This window comes from Eretmochelys imbricata, chromosome 7 (assembly GCF_965152235.1).
Source record: "Eretmochelys imbricata isolate rEreImb1 chromosome 7, rEreImb1.hap1, whole genome shotgun sequence".
NCBI lineage: Eukaryota > Metazoa > Chordata > Testudines > Cheloniidae > Eretmochelys > Eretmochelys imbricata.
The window spans coordinates 62,444,100-62,469,256 of record NC_135578.1 but is presented as its reverse complement, the minus strand read 5'-3'; the positions used below and the strand labels follow the sequence as shown (position 1 = coordinate 62,469,256).

At 43.7% G+C, this 25,157-nt stretch overlaps 1 protein-coding gene across 1 annotated transcript; it reads left to right on the top strand.

The window, feature by feature from the left end:
• The first annotated feature begins 13,997 nt into the window (after window positions 1-13,997).
• LOC144267698 (dual specificity protein phosphatase 13B-like) lies at window positions 13,998-24,558 on the top strand. Its single transcript, XM_077821891.1, has 3 exons — window positions 13,998-14,188; window positions 14,818-15,038; window positions 24,338-24,558. Exons 1-3 carry the CDS (start codon window positions 13,998-14,000, stop codon window positions 24,556-24,558), a joined length of 633 nt encoding a protein of 210 aa, XP_077678017.1.
• Window positions 24,559-25,157: the final 599 nt, after the last annotated feature.

Sequence of the window (25,157 nt, the reverse complement as noted above, 5' to 3'; positions counted from 1 at the left end):
CCCACTCTGAACTCTAGGGTACAGATGTGGGGACCTGCATGAAAAACCTCCTAAGCTTATCTTTACCAGCTTAGGTCAAAACTTCCCCAAGGTACAAAATATTCCACCCGTTGTCCTTGGATTGGCCGCTACCACCACCAAACTAATACTGGTTACTGGGGAAGAGCTGTTTGGATGCGTCTTTCCCCAAAAAATACTTCCCAAAACCTTGCACCCCACTTCCTCGACAAGGTTTGGTAAAAAGCCTCACCAATTTGCCTAGGTGACTACAGACCCACACCTTGGATCTTAAGAACAATGAACAATCCTCCCAACACTTGCACCCCCCCTTTCCTGGGAAATGTTGGATAAAAAGCCTCACCAATTTGCATAGGTGACCACAGACCCAAACCCTTGGATCTGAGAATAATGAAAAAGCATTCAGTTTCTTACAAGAAGACTTTTAATAAAAATAGAAGTAAATAGAAATGAAGAAATCCCCCCTGTAAAATCAGGATGGTAGATATCTTACAGGGTAATTAGATTCAAAAACATAGAGAACCCCTCTAGGCAAAACCTTAAGTTACAAAAAAGATACACAGACAGAAATAGTTATTCTATTCAGCACAATTCTTTTCTCAGCCATTTAAAGAAATCATAATCTAACACATACCTAGCTAGATTACTTACTAAAAGTTCTAAGACTCCATTCCTGGTCTATCCCCGGCAGAAACCAGCATATAGACAGACAGAGACCCTTTGTTTCTCTCCCTCCTCCCAGCTTTTGAAAGTATCTTGTCTCCTCATTGGTCATTTTGGTCAGGTGCTAGCGAGGTTACCTTTAGCTTCTTAACCCTTTACAGGGGAGAGGAGCTTTCCCCTGGCCAGGAGGGATTTCAAAGGGGTTTACCCTTCCCTTTATATTTATGACAGCCACTGAGAAAGCAAAACTCAGAGGCAGTCACAACATTTAGTGCAGGCGCATACCTGGTTTATGAGGTACACCCACCCACCCACCCACAGCAGCAGCAGCAAGGACCGTACAAGTTTCCCCAGTTCTGTCTGGGAAAGAGCCAGGAGTCCTGGAGAGCAGCATGTGGAGCTGTGATGTTTGTCACATCTTCCCTGGTTTGGGTGTGCACATCCTGAATTTCTTTCTGAACTTCAGGGTCAAGTGAACCCCGAAACTCGAAGCACCACTTAGCCGAAAGCATCAGTTCGGAGTGGGAATCATGCAGAAGCACCAACTTTTCCCCACTTTGCGCCTCAGACCCTAAACTGGCCCAGGTTCCCTGGGAGACAGACGTAGCTCTGGGAAAATCTTTCCCAAGTTTTGGACTTTGCCTGGATTTGGGTTTCACTACCAACATTTTGCATAGCTCTGCCCCTGGCTAAGCAAATAACCTGCAGTCACAGAACTGCTCGTTGCCTCAGTTTCCCCATCTGTAAAATGGGGATACTAACGCCTGCGTCACAGGCTAAATTTAGTAATGACTCAGACTGCCATAAAATGCCCATTCTTAATATACTCACTGTCAACCTCCTGCCATTTCCCTTCTTTCCTCCGACTCCCTCACTAAATGTAAAAGCCTCCCTTCTGTGTAAATACAGAGATACCCAAGCCATCGCTTTCCTGAAGCCCACAGCACAGAGCTACTGGTACACCACAACTCACAGCAAAGGCTATGGGTCAGGAACAGAGGCAGCAATGCTGCAGCTAGCCCTAAAGAAACAGACATGACAGGAAGCAACCTGCTAGCAATGACCTTTCTAGACAGGGAAAGTTAACCCCTTCTTTTTCGGCAGTTTTAATGGGGAAGCACTTTGGAGCTAATACAGGAGAGAAGAGCCTCACTTTATATCTGGTAAATAAGTACTTCGTCAGTAAACTTTTTGGGGCAAGGGTTGTCTCTTTACAAGTAATGGGATTGAACCTGGGACCTCTGGCTCTTAAACCATGAACCTCTACAGCCTAAGCTAAAAGATATAGCTGGCTCATCAACCTCTATATGTGGCTTGGCCACCACTAGAGGGGAACGGAGCCCCACATTGAGTGGGTGTGGGTTACAGTTGTGTTTTTGTACAATGCCTGGCACAATAAGGCTCTGGCAATATAAGTAATAAACATGATTCTGTTTCAGACTATTTGGGACAGAGATCAGCTGAGCCTGTCTGGAAGAGTGGGTAGACTGAGAAAACGAACAAGGGTCTAAACCTAGCAATGGGTGAGAGGAATGGATGAGGGACAGGAAGCAGCACCAAAGCAGCATTTAGTCTTTCTGTCATCTAGCTAACTGTAGTCGGACCCACTCGCTGTATGTGGCCTTCTCCTGTTGCACACAGCTGGTGACAAGATGTCCAGGTTGACAGCTCTCGAAAACAAGCCTGTATGTTAAATAGTGGAAGGCTTATGCCTGGTGGTCAGCATGACATGCTTTTAGAAGTTGCTTTGAGTACGACAGTCATCCCAAATGCCAGCAGCAGCTGCTAAAGAGAGAATGTTTTCTGCTATGAGAATTTACCCTTGTGAGGATAAGGTCCTAACAAACCCCTTTCCTGCACAGCCATCACACTGGCGTTTAACTCAAATCACCATCAGTTACAGAGATGAAAAGGTACCTGCTTGGAAGAAATCAGCCCAAACCAGCTGTGAATAATCCAAAATGTGTGCTTCTCTGCAAGAGTACCCGAAACAAACGCTGTCTGCTATAATAAGATGGTTGGAGTCCGTACTAGGAGGATGTACTAGCCATGACATTTGGATCTGGATGCAAGTTTCCCAAAGTTCTAGGGGGTGGAACTGGAATTCCAAACCAAAACTCTCAATCTTTCCAGGCTCCAGACACTCTAGCCCCAATGCATAAAATGTGACCTGGGGCAAGGGATGATTTGCCTTATCAAACAGTGAAAACTGAGGCTCCCCCCACTTCCAAAAGAGCTTTGGTATTCCTCAGACTTCACCTCAATAAGGCTGTGGCCCACAATTCACCATTGGCATCAATCCAATGCTGGAAGAAGATGTAGGGTCGGCAGGACTCGGGCAGGCATTAACCATCACGACCTCCTACAGATTTAAAGAAACAGTGCACATATCCTCACAGCACCCATGTATTTTTCCTGCAAGAGAAGCCGATAGTCCTATGAAATTCTCAGAGATTACTCAGTCATAGTCAAGAGATCTAATGCAACAATGTGGCAGCCCACAGAGGGGCCATATCATTTTCATCACAATCCAAAACGGAGACCAACAGAAAACTTGGAGCAGAGCAGCAAAGCAAGCAAAGCGCTGGGTTTTAAACATAAAATGGCAGCATGTACCTCTGCTGACCCCACAATCCAAACCTCCCACTGAAGTCAGCCTTCCTAAATACCACTTAAAGTTTGTCTGGAGGGCCAGTTTGGGTGAAAGGCATGAACTATAGACTAGAGCTGTGAGCAAACCTATGAAAGGCACCTCTCAATTTGTCTTCATTTGAGATACCAGCATCTGAGCTGGGCAGGGCAGAAGTTGTTCACGGTCACACTTTTAATGCAGACTGAAGTGCTTTGCACAGAAAATGTTTGAGATCCCTGAATCACTAACAGTTTCTATCTTGCAGTTTTGTGCTGCTGCCCATGACTATAGTATCTGATCACCATGCATGTAAAGTAGACTTCAAGGAGTGTCTGGTTCCTCTCCATTTTCAGGTAATGGAAAGCTCCGCTGGGGTAGGATTTGAAGTTGTGACTGTTGTTGTGGTTATGGTGGGAAAGGTTTATTAAAGAGGACGCGATTGCAGCATTTCCTACAGGTGGACAGACTGGATTCATCTCCTCTCCTCCAGACTTTCGTTCCTCAGCCAGATCCCCTGGACCAAGAATGCATTTTCAACCAGTTCTCACGCGCATCAACCAGGACTTTGTCCCAGAGGGATGCAACTGTCCTGGTGGTTGTTGGAAAGAAAGGCAGTGTGTAATACAGCTGGGTGCTGATCCATCCCTGGCTTTGAAGACTGTGACCAAGGCATTAAACTGGGAGTGGAAGCTGACTGGGAGCCTGTGGAATGTCTGGAGCATGGGTTTCATCACAGAAGGGGTGGCAGATGCATTTTGGACCAGCTGGAGCCTTTGGATTGTTTCACATTCATAATCACCGTATCTGAAGCTGTACCAGAGCCTAAGTGTTTCACTTTACTGTTCAGGTTGATGGGAATGGAGGGAGCTCAGCAGTTCCCAGAAGCAGGGCTCTGTTGGGATGCACATGCTGTCATTACAGTTTCTGTTCCAGGGCGCCATCCTGCAGCCATTCTCCTGTACTTGCTCTGCCAAAAATCCAACCGTCTTCAATGGGCTGACAGGGGACTGACTGCAGAATTTGGCCCATGCTGCTTCCTTCATACCTCTGCCAAGAGCTAAGTTCAGGCCCTCAGGACTCTGTTTCTCTCATGCTCCAGCTGATGACCTCATGAACGCCTAGCACAGGGGAGGAACACAGCTCCCTGCACAGCTTTAAATGTTTGTGTTTCCTTGCAAATGCCAATGGCATCATTGACACCTAAGGGCCTGACCTCCGGTCTTGGCAGGTAAAAGCCTTTTGGGTCACTTTACACTGGGGTTCCTGCTCTTGATGAATATTTATTTAATGATAGCTAGATGGCTGTAATTAAAGTTACTGTAAAGCACCATCTAAAATGCACTAGTAATAAATTCTTAATAGCCGATGCTATAACAAGCAGTTACAAAAAATACATCGTAACGTGCAGATTGTTAACACAATGTCTGGGCCTGTTTAATGCAGGTCTTTAAAGAGTTACAATGCACGCTATTAAAGTGGCACATAAAATTCGTAACTAGTAAATAAAGGGCCCAATTCAGCAACAAAATATTTCCAGGCAGCAGGGGTGTAGAAACCATGGAAAATTAATTTCTGTGTGTTCACTGTCTGCCATGGTCCCCATAGCTCACTCTCACAGATCTTGGAAGACAGACCAGTCCTTGCTTACAGACAGCCCCCCAACCTGAAGCAAATACTCACCAGCAACCACACACCACATAACAAAAACACTAACCCAGGAACCTATCCTTGCAACAAAGCCCGATGCCAACTCTGTCCACATATTTATTCAAGTGACACCATCATAGGACCTAATCACATTAGCCATGCCATCAGGGGCTCATTCACCTGCACATCTACCAATGGGATATATGTCATCATGTGCCAGCAATGCCTCTCTGCCATGTACATTGGCCAAACTGGACAGTCTCTACGTAAAAGAATAAATGGACACAAATCAGACATCAAGAATTATAACATTCAAAAACCAGTCAGAGAACACTTCAGTCTCTTTGGTCACTCGATTACAGACCTAAAAGTGGCAATTCTTCAACAGAAAAGCTTCAAAAACAGACTCCAATGAGAAACTGCTGAGCTTGAATTAATATGCAAACTAGATACCATTAACTTGGGTTTGAATAGAGACTGGGAGTGGCTGGGTCATTACACATATTGAATCTATTTCTCTAAAATTAAGCATCCTCACACCTTCTTGTCAACTGTCTAAATGGGCCATCTTGATTATCACTACAAAAGATTTTTTCTCCTGCTGATAATAGCTAATCTTAACTAATTAGCCTCTCACAGTTTGTATGGCAACTTTCAATTTATCTGTATGTATATATATTTCTTCTTACTATATGTTCCATTCTATGCATCTGATGAAGTGGGCTGTAGCCCACAAAAGCTTATGCTCTAATAAATTTGTTAGTCTCTAAGGTGCCACAAGTACTCCTGTTCTTTCTCCTAATGAAGCCTATTTAGCTCTTTCTTTGAACAGTGAGGAGGAACAAGTTAAACCAGACCAGGCACCCTTAGAGAGAGTCCACACTTCCCGGCTGGGACACCTTTCCGCACCCCCTTAGTTTCACAGGGCTCTAGCATTCGAGCCCCTGGCTTAACTAGGTCCTTTCAGCTGAGGGTGACAGGTTAAGCACAGTTCTGCTCCCCTTTATTCATACAATCGTGACAAAAACATTGGTAACAGCATTTCACTACCCCTGCATTCAGTACTAAAGTGATTTGTAACCCAACGCCAGCCAAAGTTGATTATTTTGAGCAACACTGCTCTCTCTGCTGGATATGTAAGCAGAGTAGGTGTGTTCATGTAAATACAGTTTGCTCCTGAAGTCTCTCCCCCTCCTATCTAGCTGTCAGGGGAGAATTCATTAGACCCTGCTTACAGTTGGAATAATGGTCTCCCAAGCCAGGAGAAAGAGGGGGAACTCCCATCTACTTTTAGCAGTGGAGCAAGAGCTGTGTTTCCCTGAACTTTAACCCCTGGCTGTGACCTTCAATGCAGTGTAGGCAACATCTTTGGTGAGCCCATTTCCACTTTAAAGAACAGTGACAGCAGCAGCTGTAACCAGACTTTGCAATTAACCACAATATTACTGCACAATAGAGTGAATCCTCTCCATGCTCTCCCCTTCAGTGACCACACACACAAACATAATACTCATCAACAGATACAGCAACTAGCTGATGTCACAAGAACATCTGATACTCTATAGAGCAATATAGACCCATCTGGAGGGACCACATGCTGTTTTACTCCCTGAAACATTCAAGATCAGCAAGTATGATCCCAACTGACCAGCCCACAGAATCACTGAGAGAGGAAGAGAAATAGGTCAGGGAGCCATATCTGAGGCATGGTTTACAGAAGGGCTGTCTCCACACTTCCAGCTGAAGTCCATAGGAGCTGGGGCAGGCTCAACACCCCTGAAAATCATGCCAGATAGTGATGCCCTTATTGATATTTGGGTAGTACACCTTACTCCACGAATAATTCCACTGCATTCAATGGGACTTCACATGGAGTAAGGTCCACTCAGTGTGAGTAAGGGCATCCAAATCGAGCCCTATATTGGGAGAGGACACTTGCTACCAGCATAGTATCCAAGAGATCACAGGCAGATGTTTTATTCTCATCAGTGCAGCTCTATGTTGTGTGAAGACTGATCTAGCTCACATTCCTCCAGACATTGAGACCACATTGTATAGTGAAGAGCAGGCCACTGAAATGGATTCTGTAAAGTCACACTAGTGCATGTGGTCATCACCTTACACAAAACGCACAGCTGGTGCTAAACTTGTCCCTACTAAATTTGGAAATGCTATTCAGATTACATCCTCCAGCTGCTGGACAGATTTTCTTACAGACAGTTGGCTGCTCAAATATCTTGTGCACCCCTGGAAATGGCCAGTGTCTCAGCTTTCAAACCCAGCCAGTCCTACCTCAATCATCACTGTAGTTGATTCATACTATTTCCCACAGCACTCTCAGCAATCAATAAATTATGGCTCCAGTGAGACTATCGGGTTAAACAGCAAGAAGGAAGAATGATTACTATAATATTTGCAATTTGTGTAGAGATGTAACAGATAAAGTACAAAACCTTTCCTCAAACATATGTTATCATGCAGTAATCTTTCCAATGGATAGGGTTTTTGCAAAGCATTTGTGACTTTCAAAAGCACAACTGTTAGCAGTGGTGTTGTGGCAGTGTTGGTCCCAGGATATGAGAGCGACAAGGGTGGGTGAGGTAATATCTTTTACTGGACCAATTTCTGTTGGTGGGAGAGACAAACTTTCAAGCTACCCAGAGCTCTTCTTCAGGTTTGAGAAAGATAGTCAGAGTGTCACAGCTAAATACAAGGTGGAGCAGATTGTTAACTTCTTATGCTAAACACACATTGCAAGAGACCATTCCGGGTGATGCAGAAATGTGTAGGACCCATGGATCTTGAAAAGTGTAGTGGGGGGGGGGTACTGATCATCAGAGTAATGGAGATATGTCTGCAGGTTTTGCATCTGTGTAGCACTAGATCCTACCATCACAACATGTGGTGCACCTTATCCAGTGCATTAAATGCCCCGATAACAATTTCAGTGGGTTAAACAGACTACTACCATGCTCTTGAATGATCTCCCACAGAAAAATGATAAAAGACCATATAACCCATGGGTGAACACTTATCACAGAATGATCACTCCATATCTGACCTCTCTGTCCTCATCCTCAAAGCAAACCTGCACAACACCTTCCAAAAACAAGCCTGGGAGCTTAAATTCATGTCTTTGCTAGACACCAAAAATCATGGACTCAACAAAGGCACTGGATTTATGGCTCATTACAACAATCTGTAACCCACTAACCCTCTGCTGTCCTAGGACTGCAGAGGTATTGGCTGCCTACTTCACCTTGAATGGTCTCTTGCAACATATGCTAATTACTTATGCTAAACAATCTCTTCCACCTTGTATTTAGCTGTGACACTCTAAGTATCTTTCCCAGACTTAAAGGAGAGCTTTGCATAAACTCTAAAGCTTGTCTCGTGGTCCAATAAAAGCTATTACTTCACCCACCTTGTCTCTCTAAAGATACAACTGGCACAAACCTGACATGCCCTATCTTGGCCAAACCCAGAGCTTCATTCTGGTCTTTTACAATCACCTGTCAAACATAATCCAACTGAAGTGCATTCAAGTTGACTTTTTAACTAAAATGACAGGGTTACAACATGTCCCAGCCAGTCAAAAACAAATCATGAGTAATGTCTCTGCAGGGTGAACATTAAAGGCGTGTTTATTAAGTTGGGGAAAAGATAGTATTCTACAAATGTATAGACTGATAATTACTGATGGGATTAAAACATTTAATAGATTATTGACGCAAGGGTACTGACGTCCTGAAATTTTCCAAAAATTTCTCCTCCATCTCACCAGAAAAAGGAAGTACAGTGAAGGGCAGATGAGCTAACTCTGTGCTAGGGCACTGGCTTCATATCCATGCAAACAACACAGTACCACTACTGAAGCACCGACACCATTTTGTGCAGCACTGTGTCCTCTGTAAATATGGTGCAGCAGTTTGATTCAGTCACTCAAAAGGAACAGTGCCACTTAGTCATGAGTCACCCTGCCCTATTATTTCCTTTCTTCCTATTTAGCCAAGCATTAGGTATACAGATACATTGGGGGAAAAGTAATATGAGTTTCAAAGGACTGGGATTTTTGTTAGGGGACCTTACCTCAAAGGCCCTCTCCATATTGTGGCACCAACCTGTGCTAGTTACAACACTATGCTTCAGGGCACCCGAGGGTATGTCTACACTACAAAATTACGTTGACTCAAGTTATGTCAGCATACTGCCACCACAGTAATTAAATCACTTTTGCATTGCCACACTACATGCCTTGTGTTGGCAGTGCCCATCCTTACCATGAGCACTTGTATTAACTGAACTATCATAGAGTCATCAAATCATTGAGAGGTAATCTAGTCCAGTACCCTGCACTCAGGGTAAGGCTAAGTATTATCTAGACCAGTGGTTGCTAAACTTATTCCACTGCTTGTGCAGGGAAAGCCCCTGGCGGGCCACGTCAGTTTGTTTACCTGCTGTGTCTGCAGGTTCGGCCGATCGCAGCTCCCAGTGGCCACAGTTCGCTGCTCCAGGCCAATTGGAGCTGCTGGAAGCAGCGCGGGCAGAGGGATGTACTTTCCCTGCAAAACTGGTGGAACAAGTTTGGGAACCACTGATCTAGACCACCCCAACAGGTGTTTGTCTAAAAAATCTCCAATGATGGAGATTCCACAACCTCCCTAGGCAATTTATTTCAGTTCTTAACCACCCTGACAGGAAGTTTTTCCTAATGTCATAGAACCTTAGAATCATAGAATATCAGGGTTGGAAGGGACCTCAGGAGGGCATCTAGTCCAACCCCCTCTTCAAAGTAGGACCAATCCCCAACTAAATCATCCCAGCCAGGGCATTGTCAAGCCTGACCTTAAAAACTTCAAAGGAAGGAGATTTCACCCCCTCCCTAGGTAACGCATTCCAGTGCTTCACCACCCTCCTAGTGAAAAAGTTTTTCCTAATATCCAACCTAAACCTCCCCCACTGCAACTTGAGACCGTTACTCCTCGTTCTGTCATCTGCTACCACTGAGAACAGTCTAGATCCATCCTCTTTGGAACCCCCTTTCAGGTAATTGAAAGCAGCTATCAAATCCCGCCCCCCCTTCCACAGACTAAACAATCCCATGTACAACCTAAACTGCCCTTACTGCAATTTAAGCCCAGTGTGGGGCATTGTGGAACAGTTTCTGAAAGCCAGTAACAGTCGTTGGAAGCAGTGCAGGGTCTACACTGACACTGTGTCAACCTAACCACATCAACATGCACTCTATACCTCTTCTGGCGCGGAGTTATTAAGTTGGTGTAGCAGGGCAGTTACGTTGGCAGGAGCAAAATTTGAGTGTGGACACTTACATAGTTAGATCAAAGTAAGCTGCCTCACGTCAACCTAACTCAGTAGTGTAGAGCAGGCCGGAGTTAATGAAAATGGTGCTGGAGAATCCACAATAAGGGCAGTCCAAAAGGACATTCATTGTTGCTTCTCTGAGTGGGAAGAGAGAAAAGACCTTCCCACCCACCCAAATAGTGATGAACAGACAGACTCTACCTGGGCATTCCCGTGAGGGGAGTAAAGGACAACACGTGAAAGGACTTCAAGGCTGCCTTGAGACAAATCAACTGTCTTCCTAGCATATTACTTTTGTTACCCAATCTTCCTCCTCCCCTCCATCCAGGCTCCCTTGTTTGTCTGTAAGCAATTGGGGGCAGGGACTGTTTACTACGTATTTGTACAGTATCTAGCACAATCGGCCCCTGAACTGGTTGGCCTTTAGGCACTACCATGATACCAATGCTAATTCTCCAAGAGTTGTTGGGCTAGATACTGGAATTACTGATGACACTCTAGCCTGTGTTCTGCAGGAGGTCAGACTAGATGATCATAATGTTTCTTTCTAGCCTTCAGATCTATTAAAGTCTTGCCTGATTGCAATTCTCCAGCTAACATATATTAAATATAGATATATATATTTATATTAAATTACAGTACACAGTTCAGCTAAAATTACTAGCTCTAGTATAAAGTGATTCAAAATTAATTTAAATATAGTGCTAAAAATTTCTCTTACATGGTTGAATAATTACTGTGATACAGTTTCAATAGGGCAAAGACCAGAAATGTCTCATACGAATATCATTAAGAGCATCCCAACTGGATGGGCATTTTAAGACAATATAGCTCATTACATGTAAAGTAAGCCATAAAACAAGCCCACTACAGAAACAGAGTAAAAAGATTTAAATAAGCAATGTAAGATAAGTTAAACAAGCCAGTCATTAAATATATATTTTAAAAATATTTTACAATAGCTTTGGATAACCACATTGTTTATAATCCATGTGTGCTTAATGTTTTAAATGTACAACCTCATTTTAAGCAACATGCCTAGCTTATTTCAGCTAGACAAAATAACTTTCTGCATTTCATCACTTTGTTTAAAGTGTGCAATTAATTTGCATGTGTGAATTTAGTGTGTGAAAAAGTGATAGATAAAGCTAGAGCTAAAATAGTTTGGAGTGAATAGTTTATTCACTAAATTTTGCCTTTTCTGTTTGTAAATTTTCTGTTGGATGCTCCTTATTTTCTTGAATGGGTTCATTATTCAAATGATTTCTACAAGCAATTTTCTAGCTATAGACCATTTATGATCAATTTGCTATGAGTATTCTGTTTTTGAAATTTGAGCAATGATCGCTAGCTTTGACTGGACACAGAAGTCATATGACACGATTCTATTCCCTAACTGGATAAATGTGAGTCTTAGAATCAGGCTGTAGTGGGAATATTTGATGTGAGAATTCAAGGTTTGATTTCCATGAATTTACTGTAATGCTCACTTTTTCAGTGAACATCCCTGCTGGTAAACTCATTTGCTGGAATACAAAATGGGTGAGACTACAGCTGGAGCTTATTTGAGGACAGATTTGGAGGGATTCACCCATCTTAGTTTCAATCTCCAAGACTTTCAGTATATCTTCTCTTTATCCATAGGGCACGTACAGCTCAGGCTTCCCTGTACTACCTGGTCAGCATGCCTCTGCTCTCCTGGAACGACCACCTCTAGGGAAACATTTACAACAGCACTATTCCCAACATTTGCCTACCGCTGATGCTGCTCCATCAGTCACAGCATTGGTGGAACTGCTAGAGAATGTAGGATTGCAGGTGTTTTCACCATCAGGTCACACTCTGAACACAATTCAACAATGGGGTGATAAAGACAAGCTCATGCATGCTCTGTTTTAGGCTTATACCATTGGCAACTCTTGGAAGTACACCGCTGGTAGACAAACAGTGCCAAAAAGCTAGTGTAGACAAGGCTCTAGGGCAGAAAACTCTCCATGGCCCATTCAATCCTTGGTCTCTCTGCTGGGGCTTTCAGTAAATTCTAACTGTGTTTCAGTAAATTCTAACAGGTGCCTCTGCACTGTCACCCAAGAAAATACTCTCTCTATTTATATTTTGATAAACTGCCCTCTCCTAATATAATTTAACAGTCCAATTCCTGGAGGGGCAGTATGATAAATTTTAAGCCACTCTGTTTCCCAGATCTCATTCAGCAACACAATCCACACACAGCTACCTGCAATGCTCACAAGACAGCCTATAATTCATTACTACTGTATGGGTCTGAGAGGCGAGGTTGATAGGTTCTTTTGGCTCTCAAAGACTCAGCAATATTAATTAAAGTCAACCAAGAATTTTATGCAGTGGAGAACGAAAGCAGTGGGATGACAGGAAGCAGTAAATAAACAGAGGCCAAAACAGCTGAAGGAAGCTTATAAGGTCATCAGCTACACTGGAGTGGTCACCAGCCATGCTGCAAGGGATGGGATATGTCAAAGGAAGGGAAGGTTAGCTGCAGCTATTATGAGATGGGAGGGACTGAGGGAGCTGCGATTATTTAATGGAATGACAGATGGTTTGGTGGTTAAGACACAGAAAATGTTAGTTCTGTTTTTGCTGCAGACTTCCTTTGTGACATCAGGCAAGTCATCTAGGTGTTTGAGATCACTAGCTGGAGTGAGGGCATGAATTGACACAATTAGATTCATTATGCATTGGGGGTGGAAGTACCTCTGAAGTAGCTAGTACTGGGACTCATCAATGTCAAACTGTGGATATCAGAATAGGTGGAGCATGTCTGTTCTTATGTGCAAATTCCTGTGTTCCTTCTCTTGCCTAAAGTAAGCAGAGATGGGGAATTTTGTAAAGGCTCCATGTCTATGGCCAGTCCTCTGAAGCATTCTGGACCTTTATCCTCAAGAAACACTGCTATGAGCGAGCCAGTGGCCATTATGGCCCAACTAGGCCCAGGGAGTTAAATAAAAGGCCAAGATGGAAAGAGGATTATCCGTAAGTGAATTTTTCCCCAACAATTTTTTTTATTGTGGTGTAGACAAAATAGTGAACTCACCTGCAGTCCCTAAGTACTTTATCCCGCTCCTAAGAATTATCCCAAAAGCTCAAGCCCATGTCCAGTTAAAGAACCAAGGCGCTACTATTCCAAGAGAAAGATATACCATACAGGGACTGAACAAACCCAGACACGAGCAAAGCCTGCAGTTTCGTTTTCTTTCTGCAGTTCCAACGTTTATTTCAAGACTAGAAGTTTAGAAAGGAGAGAGAAAAGGAATGAAGGTGGAAAGTAAGTGAAATAAAATTTATGATCTCCAAAGTGCTAACATCCACAAGTCTGTGAAGTTGCTCATTAGTCAGATTTGTTCTGTCCAGTCCTACCATTCCTTCCTACTATGGCAGTTTGTCATGAGGACATTGGGTCGGGTCACTGGAACAGAACTGCTCAGTGCTATCACAATACAGCCCTTACAGTTGAATATATTATTATTATTATTATTACTACTACTATTTATATTGCAGTAATAGCTAGGAGCCCTTGTCATGGATCAGGACACAAAACACAGAACAAACAGATAGTAAGCTCTTTGGTGCAGGAATCTTGTAAGTTGTTATTGTAATTGTAGGTGAGTTTTTGAGTGGGAGGGAGTGTGAAACACTGTATAAACAGGGGGGGTATGTCTTCTCTATTCTGTATTTCAGAATGGCTTTTGATTTGTTATGCAAAGATGACTTACTGCGCCCCAGGATACGAAGCGCTTCGAGCCTGACCCTCAGAAGCCAGAGCAATTACCAGACGCCACCTCTGACAGAGCTTCAACGCCTGCTGTGGGCACATCAACCTTCCACTGGCCATGTGAATGAAGTCTGGCCAAACCTCTACGTGGGAGACTTGTAAGTGAGATTCTTCTAAAGAACCTGACCTCAAAATGAGACAAGAACTAGGAGATAAATGGGGGCTCTGTCAAATGAAATCACCTGAGAATGGAAGGTTTGGGAATCATCTGTTAATGGGGGGCCCAATCCTTGGGCCTGGTTGAACTATGCCTAGGGCAGGATCTAAAGGACAGGGGAGGAGAAGCCAGCTTTACGCCTCCTCTAATCCTAAAGCCAAAAGTGAACATGGACCGCATCTCCTCTGTGGTAGTAGAGAAGCACTGCATCAGGACTGCATCAGTACAGCAGCTAGGCACGCTACCAGTGCTTAAATAATAATGATACGTTTTTAAAAGTTTTCTTGGAAAAAATGTGGGTTTTCCAATGAAAACCTGAAAAAAACCTGATGGAAATGAAAAATTCACAAGAGCCAGTTTGTGCTGAGAAAAACATATTGATGGGGGAAAACTCGAGCTGTGCCAGTTTGCTGGTATTTCAAAGCACCTAGCGTCTGCACTGTAACAACAATCAGCGCAGTAGCCGACAGCAGCACAATTCCACTATAATTTGGCCCAGAGGTTTGTAGGGCAGTGGGCAGAGAAATCCTTGCACAACACCCTGCATACTCAAAGTGTTCCTTCTTTCAGATTTACAGCTCGGGACAAAGAGCAGCTGCGCCGAATGGGTATCACCCACATTGTGAATGCTGCAGCTGGCAGATTTCATATTGACACTGGAGCTAAATTCTACAGAGACCTGCCTGTAGATTATTATGGAATAGAAGCGGACGATGATCCACATTTTGATCTCAGCATTTACTTCTATCAGGCTGCCAGATATATAAGAGCAGCGTTGAATTCTCCACGAGGTAACAACACTGGCTATGCATGTTACGTGGCTTCAGCATAAAAACAAGCAGAGCAAGTCATCAGCTAGCATTCAGCACAAGCAGATTCCAAGCAGAGATGGGTGGGAATTGAAATACCTAATCCACCTGGTCACACAGCCACTACCCATAGTCCCACAGCTAGTCTGGTAAGCCAGTTAGTGAGTAGTTTCTCACTCAAACCTTAGCCCTGCCAAGAGAAGGAGACACAAAGCCTCGCTACAACTGAAATCTACTTTTATATCTCCCACTATGCTCACAACTTACTCTTCATGGAAGTGCTTCTCCAAAGCCTAGTGACACAAAGGCTCCTATGGACTTCAGTGGGGTTTAGATCAAGTCCAGAGTCTCTTTCTGCGGCATTTAGAGATCCAAATCCTGAACCCCAGTACTCAGCTGGAGCAGCCAGGCTGTGTGCTGTGGGGGAAAATAAGCTGCACGCAGTTAGTGTGGCTACCGCCAGCCCACAACACAGGAATAAGGGCATCTTTAAGACCCATCTTCATAGGTCTCACAATTACAGTAACATCTCTGCTAATTCACTGTGAAGATTCAGTGCCCACCAGCACTCATAATTGCTCCCAGCACCTGTGGAGTGATCTGTCCCTGGGGTGTAGTATATAGCATGCAGAGCCATTAGACTAGCATGTCTTTAAACCACAATCACACACCCCTATGCGAGTGCATTTTCTGCAGGTTACAGATCACAGTTTCTTTACATCTGGTCACTGGAAAAAATAGAGGCAAATTTAAAAGATGTGGCACTATGGGTGGGAATAAACATCACCAGCCCTTATGCACCAGCAAGAAAAACTCAAACTTCTCATGAGGAAAAAGAGATCATAGAATATCAGGGTTGGAAGGGACCTCAGGAGGTCATCTAGTCCAACCCCCTGCTCAAAGCAGGACCAAATCCCCAATTTTTGCCCCAGATCCCTAAATTGCCCCCTCAAGGATTGAACTCACAACCCTGGGTTTAGCAGGCCAATGCTCAAACCACTTTCAAATCTGCAGTCTACTTCAATGCCAGGAAGCCAGTGGTCTGAAATATTATATGGCACAGAAGAATTTAGGGCCAGATTTTTCAAACAAATGAGGTATGCAGCTGTACACTCAGCATTCGAAGTAATTAGCATGATAGCAAATGTGGGGGAAAGGTGTTGCCATTTCTTGAGCTGTGGTCGGCCCCTTTTGGCCCCCTAGGGGAGAGCAGGTTGCATCTGCTTTCTGCCAGGACAATCTTCGTGAGTGGACTCTCTCTGTGGTCAGGAGGCATATACCCTGTGGTGAATCCAGATAGTTAAGTGCAAATCTTTAACGGGAGGGTTTTCCACAGCACCACAAAGTTAAGTGATTACAGACTTACACAAATGGTAATTATGCACCTAAAGGCCTGTTCTGTTTCAACAATTACAAGGTTTTACAGCAACATAGATCCTAAACAGTAATTATTAGGGTAGGATGTACCTGACATCAAGTTCCATAGCTACTACACTCTAGGGTTAGTCCTAAGCAGCAAAATTTGGACCTGGATTGTGAACACCCAGAAGTTCAGAGGCTATTTGGAAGACCTGATCTGTCCCATCATAAAGATTTACTTGGGCTTTGAAAAACTGAGGTCTATGTTTGGCATTCAAAACCACCACCAAAGTTGAGGAAGTTTGGATCTGGACCCATTTCTACTACAGTGTGTGCTATTTATAAATTAAGTCAGCCCCCTGAAGAAAGGTAGACTCCATTGTAAATTCTAGCACAGAGAATATACAAAGGAATAAAACATGAGAACCAAGCTGACTTACAGGCTCCGTTCCCCTCAGATAATGTTAGTACAACTTTGCCCACAAAGGAAATACAAAGCCTTTCTGGGTACATTCCAGAATACTGAAAGTGGAACAGTTAAGAAAATAGACTAGATTGTTGCCCCATGGAACTACAGTATGAGTATAAGGTAATCACAGCTGAACTAATCATAGCTAGAATTGATATTTAGTCCGAGTGTTACGGCTATAGATATTACTTTACTGAACTCCCCGAGTCCACATGCCAGAAGGAGTGCTGGGAATGGAGAGAAAATCAAATTAAAAAAACCACTCAATCCAGCTGCTGCTGACAGTCATCATTTTAAGGTTTTTTTTTTTTAAAAGGGGTGGCAGAGTTTGATACGTATACAAACAAGATGTTCTGGAAGCACAATTCCCTGAGCTACAGCAACTCAGCAGCTCAATATCCAGGGCCTGCACAGGAAAGAAAGGAGGGATGGGTGTGTTATCCCATCCCATCCCATATCTTTTAGAAGAGGGGGGGAAAAATAGCTGCATTAACAACAGAAATGTACCAGGTAACATGAGGGCCGTTCATTTTAAAGTCAGGATATACCATGGTATTTTTGTTTGATCGAGAAAGTGTTTGGTAGAACTCCCACTTAATTATGACTAATTAGTTCCACACAGCTTTTTAGAAGGTATTTTTATTAACTTGTTCATCCAGGATGATACTGAGTCACATTTAAGTATATATGATGCACACACACACATACTGGTTTTTTTAAGCTGTGAATCAAATACTGTATCTTTAGAATTACACTTGAGGCCAGATTCTGTTCTGTTACGCCATTGTAAATCCAGAGTAATGCCACTGAAATCGGAGTGACTCCAGATTTACGCTAGTGTAACTGATCAGGAGATGTTCCCAGTGGGGTAGGTTTGGTTTTTTTTGTCTTCAGTGGGAGCTCTATTGTATCCTTAAAGGGGAACTGTTGTCTTAAGTATTGGACACTCTTGACCTCCTTTCCACCAATACTGTTCTGGAGTATTGGTAAGTAAAGGAGCATCTGTCACCCTCAATGTGCAACCTCTTACATCTTGACTGTCACAGAAGCTGCTGCTGTAGCCAGGCCATGAGAGCACTATTTTACGAGGTGCCACCATTCCAGCTTCTTTGGCTTGTGCCCTGCTTGAAAACCAGCCACTCCGTACCTGCATGGCCCTATGGCACACAGTCAGTACAACTGTTGGTTTCAACTGACAATGTAACTACCACGGTAGTTTGAGAATCCCCATTCATGGGTCAGCAAGTGAGAGGAGTCTCCTCCAAGCAAGCTAATCCATGCAGCCAGAAATGTTTCCGGCTGATCTTTTACTGAACTTGTTTGCTTCAGATAGGAGAAGGCGCTAGGGGAGAGAACACCACCATGAATATCAATTTCGCCCCTTTGCATGGGAATGTGTACAATTTGCATTTTTTCAGACTATAACTAAATGTGAATGCACATCTGCAGGTTTTGATAAAGTCTGCAGAAGGAGAAAAATAATCTGTGGGCACAGATGAGAGAAGTCCATGGACAATTATTAGACTATCTGCATGCAGAGAGAAAGGTTTGCAAATACAGGATTTTCCTTTTATTGATCTGTGCACATATTTTAAACAAGCAGATGAAAACCATCAATTAACTCATTGAAATTATGGGTGCTCAGAAAAGACCATTCTTCTAACATCGTGCTGGTGGAAATGCAAAAGTTGGTCTCCCCGAAAGGGAGGCAGAGCGGCCCAGTGACTTAACAAGAATTTTCCTCCTTGAATCAGCTGCAGGCTCATTTGGCATGTCACTTAACCTCTCACTTTCCCCACCTGATCACAATTCTTAGCCACATCTGTACAGCATTTTCAAACCCCCAGATAAAAGGCGCGATACAGCATAAGGGCTTGTCTACACAGCACAGCAAAGTGTGTTAGAGGGGCTGATTTCTAAAGCGTTGTGTACTAACTGTCCTCTGTATGCCCTGCTGGCATGAACCAAAAGTTCCCTTGGGTGCATTAACGTACAAATCACATCCCTCTAGTGAGCATTGCTATGCCGTGTAGATGAGCCCTATGTTGGAAGTCGGCCTTTGCTATTGTTCAGCTGATAGTAAAGACACAGATAATTGGTTCTACCCATAGCTTTATGGTAGTGGGTAAAATGAAACAAGTGATGAGAAAAACAAGGGTAAGTGAGAAGATTCACAGATACGTAGAATAGGCTAGATCCTCAGATGTTGTACATTGATGTTACTCCACTGAAGTCAATGGGGCAGGGCCTATTTACACTGGCTGAAGAGCTGGTTCACGGTTTTAACCCAAATTAGCTCAGTCCTATGAGGAAGCAAAGGCTAATTCAAGGCATTCAGCTCAGTTAATGATGGGTAACAAAAAGGACAATCAGATCTTATGTGCTGTAATGTCTAATTTGTTTAACAACATTTAATTTTCCAACTTGAATTTGGCCAACAAAGTTAAATTTGCAAAATTCATCCCTGGTGAAGCCCTGTCAAGTCAGTGGAGTTACATCAGGGACGAATCTGAGATAATAGCCATAATCCATTGTTAGAAAGGAAATATTACTGTTCTATGCAAATCCCAATCAGATGACACGTCTTCATCCATCCATGGCATGTCTAGCTTTCTGCTTACTCTATTTTGGGAATGAGGACCTGGAGCATGGATACCAGACCCCAAGGTGTCTTTACTAGCTGCTTCCCTGCTAGAGGCTTAGGTAATATTCTGCCATCAGAAGTGCTCAGGTCTGCCATCCAGAACATACCCATTTCAGGCTCTATTCAGTAAAACAAGTGCAATACATCATGGTGAGTTCAGATTGCACTTATCCCATTTATATCAACTGCTATCAGACAAGGATCACAGCCTGTAAGAAGAGCTAAATAGCAACATGGCTTTTTTCCCCCTTACTCAAGTTTAACATTCATTTGTTTGCTGCAAAACAATCACATAGTAAATTAAAATCCTCTTTCATTAGAGCAATTTCACACTAATGAAATCATTTCATGTGAATGATTTATCTGCATCAAACAGTCACTTTATTGTCAGCACACAGAATTCATCCTAATCTCTGTGCAACAAAGGACAGCAGCCAGGAATAAAGACTGAAAATATAAAGGAGGTAAATTATCTTAATCTACATGCCATGGTGATGAGTGCTTTAGAAAGCTAGGTAAATTAGCTCTAAAGCCAATCATAGGCTGGTCTAGGGTCTTGGTGGGAGACCTTCAGAAACTAATAGCTGATATGAAAAAGAGTCATTTAAAGTGAAGATATAGTCAGAGAAGCAAATATGAAAAATCAGCACCTTCTTACTGCCTCCATCCTCTCTTTGTATTTGAGACATATCTACTCACTCACTGATAAAATCAAAGGTCTGCTGCTCCTAGCCCTGAAGAGGAGAGGCAGGTAGGGGAGAGGGACCTCTGGCTTTATCCTGCATCCCTAACAAAAAAGGGGTCAGGTAAGTTCCAGTGGTGGAATCTTTGGGGGTGCATAAGGAGGAAAAACCACAGCTTGGTCTCCAGACCCCAGATTAAATGTGGAGACTGACAGGGGTGCTGGAACAATTTTTATAGTGGGGGTGCTGAGAGCCATTGAACCAAACTGTAAGTCCTCTATATAATGGAAACCACTTCACACCAGGACATACAGAAGCACCCCTAGTTCCAGCACCTATGGAGACTGGGCATACTTGAGATGGAAGAGTCATTGAGTGAGAATAAATATGGAACCTAATATTTAAAAAAAAAAACCACAGTCACTTTGCTGATTGCAGTCTCACCCTCCAAGGTCTTGTCTGTACGGCAAGCTAGTGCATGGCAAGCGAGGGGGGTGAATCTACAACCGCCGCAAGCTAACTCACCATGTGGACCCTGCTATCATGCACTAAAAGTTCCATACAGGAAATTTTAGTCAAAGTCAAAGCACATTATGGCACTTTCAGTGCAAGGTGGCAGGATCCACACAGTGCAGCAAGCTAGAATGCTGTAGATTCACACGCCTGACTAGCCACTCACTAATTTACCATGTACACAAGCCCAAAGCTAACAAATGGAGTTCTGCCTGCCAAGTCTGACCTGAACCAAGGACAAAGAGACTCAGAACAGTCTCCTATTTTAACCACGCTGAATTTCAGGGACAGTTTGGATTTAGATCCAAATTGTTCTATGGCTCTAGTGCTGGGTCAGACACAAACCAGTAGGACCTTCTTTTCTGGATGTAGCTCAAACCCTGGACATTTTTAATATTATTATTTCTAGAGCTTCATAAACATGTACAGTGTTTTTCAGACACATAAAAGAAAGTGTCCCTGGCTTCTTCCAGGAACATCCTTTCTTCCAAGATTTCCACCATTTGGGGCTGAGGTATGCAAGAACTCCTGGAGTCTCCCAGTGCCACTAACTTGATGTTTGACCTTCTGCAAGCAATTTAGGCTTGGATTTTAAAGAAACCAATGGGAGTTAGGCACCTGATTCCTACTTACTTTTAACAGGAGTTGTGTGCTTATCTCCTTTAGGCTCCTTTGAAAATCCCAGTCCAAACTTACCTGGGTCTCAACTGCCCCCTCTCTAAAATGAGGAGAGCAATGCAAAACCTATCTGCCTACCAGGGGTATTGTGAGGATTGATGATGGCACAGAACTTTGAAAATGAAGCACTGCTGCAGTGCAAGGAATTCTCTTTTAAAGGCCATTTCCCTGACAGCACATATTGCCCTATTTTGCAAATACTCCCATTGACTTCAATGGAACTATTCACGGTGTAAAATACAATTCAGCATGAGAAAGGGGATCATGCTGCGGCTCACAGTCATTTCTGAAATCTGTAGATGAAAAGGGAAAAGGATAACCCAAGCAGCAGCTGATATTTTTTTAATTGCAAGATCAACACAAGAGATTTTTTTAAAAAGTTTGAAAGCCTGATCCGTATCTGCTCTCAGCAGAGGAGAGTTTGTACTACTTCCTTGTAGCCTATGTTTGTCCTTTTCTTTCTGTTGAAGCCATGTCTATATTTAGAGACAGGGCTCAGGTTTCTTATGCCAGGATAGTGAAAGGTGACAGTCTCATCAGACACAGGCCATTGTGGCATGAAACCTTCTCTGACCCTGCTGACAGGAAGAGGTTTTAAACCACATGCTCGCTCATTTTCTGAGCATGTGACGATGAGGTCGTCATTAGTCAAAACTGCAACTGTTGCTATAAGCTCCTTAAATAAAAGCTGTGTCACAAAAGCAATGAAATATGAGATGCAAGCCAATGCACAGAGTACAAGGTATTAACAGCCAGGGAGACAGGCACAGCAAACAAGTTTCTTTGGCTGGACAGATTGACATAATCCAACAGGGGTATCTTTGGCCTGCTCTACACTGGAAAATTCAGTTGGCTTATATAGGTCACTTGGATACTTGACAAATTCACGCCCGAGTGTTTTAATTAAGCCAATCTAACCCTCAGCGCAGACAGTGCCAGGTTGACCTAGCTAGCACCTCTGGGGGAGGTGGATTACCTATGCCAATGGGAAAATGCCTCCTGTTGGCACAGGTAGTGTCTACACTGAAGCACTACAGCGGCACAGCTGTCCCATTTCAAGTGTAGACAAGCCCTTTTTTCCTGATCCCTGAGAATAGAGAAGCTAACATGCTGTTAGAAGGAACAAACCAAGGACAAACCCTGACAAGCTCTAGGCTGTACAATGGCCACATCATCAAACACCTCTGCATTTTAAAGGCTTACAATAACCACAATGGTTGTAATCTGCCTCCAAGGGACAACAAAATGGGATATTTTCTGACCCACTGGGATCAGTTGTTCTCACTTTCTTCTGGACATAAGCTGTAACATATTCTAACAATATCTAGCTGAGTTGGATGAATAGCATTTGGTAAGCAGGAAATTTGATGGATTAGTGGCCTTTGGAAAATGAGTTGGTCTCAGACCTGCTTCTGTAAAACTCCCATTCCCCATTTGGGCTGGATCCTGAATAGTGGTGAGTGCTGAATGGCACTCCCACTAGTTTGAATGGAGGAGAAGAGAACTCAAGTACAGAACAGCTGCGGAAAGTGAACTACCCAATCATACCTAGAGAGGGTCTCTCCAGGACAGGATGGTGACACACTGCAGGATTTGCTGTACTGCTCTTCCCATAGTTTGCACATTCCTGAAAACAGTGGCACACTCAAGATAGTCAATTATCCATTTTTAAAGTTACCTGCTAGTAAAGAATGAACTGGATGTCATATAGGGATAGCAGCAATTGCTAAGCCCTTGTTGTAAAAGGAAAAAGCAAAGAGCAAAGCATATTCAAATGAGTGCAGACAGCCTATTCAAATGTTAGGCTACTTTCCTCAAAGAAATGCCAGTTAGGACTTAATTTTCACTCTCAGCTCCAAGAGGTGTCAGCACCTCTGAAAAGTCTTCCCCTCCGTGCTGCAGGCAGATAAACAGAGCAGGTAGAACAATGGGGAAATTTTGCAAAAGTTGGTTCACTTTTTTGTTGGGAAATTTTGAAATTCAGAGTTTTTCAGCCAGCTCTTCTAGTAATACTGCGCCTTTCTATACCCGCTTTCATGGAAAGGCTCTCTGCCCACATTTTATGGGCAGACCTGTGAGCCAAAAAGCTTTGCAGAAGGATGAGTATAGTTCCCACTACTGTGGATGAGGAAACCCAAACATAGAGGGGTGAAGGGCTGAATTGGCACCTTCCAGTTTGTCATGAGGAGAGGGACCAAATGGCAACTCAGTCACAGTTCAGTCCCTCCTTGTTTCATGGTAGAAGTCAGCTGTTCCAGCCCTTCTTCTGGCATGCATCCCTTCCCCCTTCATGCTAGCTTAGCTCCACTGGCAGGTTCATTGCGGGAGGATCCACCTTCACTCTGCACCCACCTGCACAGGATGGTGAGTAGGGTCTGGCACTGTGGGGTCAAGTACAGGTCCTTACACCTCCTTACTCCCCTATCTGCGTCTGCATCTGGAGTGATGAATGACTTGCCAAATAAGCCAATGGCCCACTATAGAACCTTGGAGGACATGTCTACACTGCACCTGGGACCATAGGCTTGCACGAGCAGACCTCGTGCTAGCCTGCTAAAAGTAACTGTGTAGATGTTGTGGCTCAGGCTGGAACTCAGGCTCTGAAGCCTTGGCAGGTGGAGGTGAGAGCCTGAGCCTCAATGTCAAAGGACCATCTACTCAGGTATTTTGAGTGCACTAGCATGAATCTGGGAACCCGGGCTGGGAGGTTTGCCCTCAGATGCAATGTAGACATACCCTGAGTTTGTCTATCCTCAACCATCAGACTACATTCCCTCACAGATGATGTACCATGTCTGGTCTGATCATGAAAGTCTAGATACTCCTGTCTGCAGCGAGTTTGCCAGCAGTAGCCCGGCCAAGCTCAGCCTGGATGAACTCCATCAGCAGATACGGTGTAAAATAGTGACACCTGCTCTCTTTCTCTTATTTTCAGGCAGAGTATTAGTTCACTGTGCAATGGGGATCAGCCGATCAGCAACACTTGTACTTGCTTTCTTAATGATCTGTGAAAACAAGACCCTTGTTGATGCAATTCAGGCTGTGTGTAAACATCGAGGGGTCTGTCCCAATTCCGGCTTCCTCAAGCAGCTTCGGGAGCTAGACATGCGATTAGCGAGGGAGAAAGGAAGAGAAGCAGATCCCCTCAGATTTTAGATGGGGAGATGTCTTCTGATTACAGACCAAGAGATACAGGTTGCCTCCCGGAAGATTGTACCTCTTGCAAGATAGATGAACCCGGACTATGCTGTAGTTGCCTGGAGAAATCCATATGGGGCGAGCAGGGAGAGTTTGAGAGTTTGAAATTTCACCTCCTGCGGAAATACAAGCCAGATCCTCAGCTGGTGCCTGTCAATGTCGTTCCACTGGACTTATGCCAATTCATAACAGCTGGCCATCTGGCTCCTTCATTGGATCCCCTCCCTCCCCGGCAAGCCTTAGTGGACTCGTTGGAACCCCAACAAGCCCTTGTAGGTTAGTTGGGGTTCCTCACAACCACCCCACACACTCTCAGACCCTTATAACGATCAACAGATATGTGAGGTCCCAGTCACACGCTGGAAGCTGATGCACAGCTGTGAAATTACTAACACAACACAGTTAGAGCCCAAAGCCATGTTCTGAACGCTGCTATTTTATACAGAAACAACAATAGCTTCCATTTCCATTGGCTTTTAACCCCAGTGTCTCAAAACACTTGGCAAATAATTGGTTCAAGTCTCACAACCCCTCAGTGAGTAGGTAAGTAATGTTAG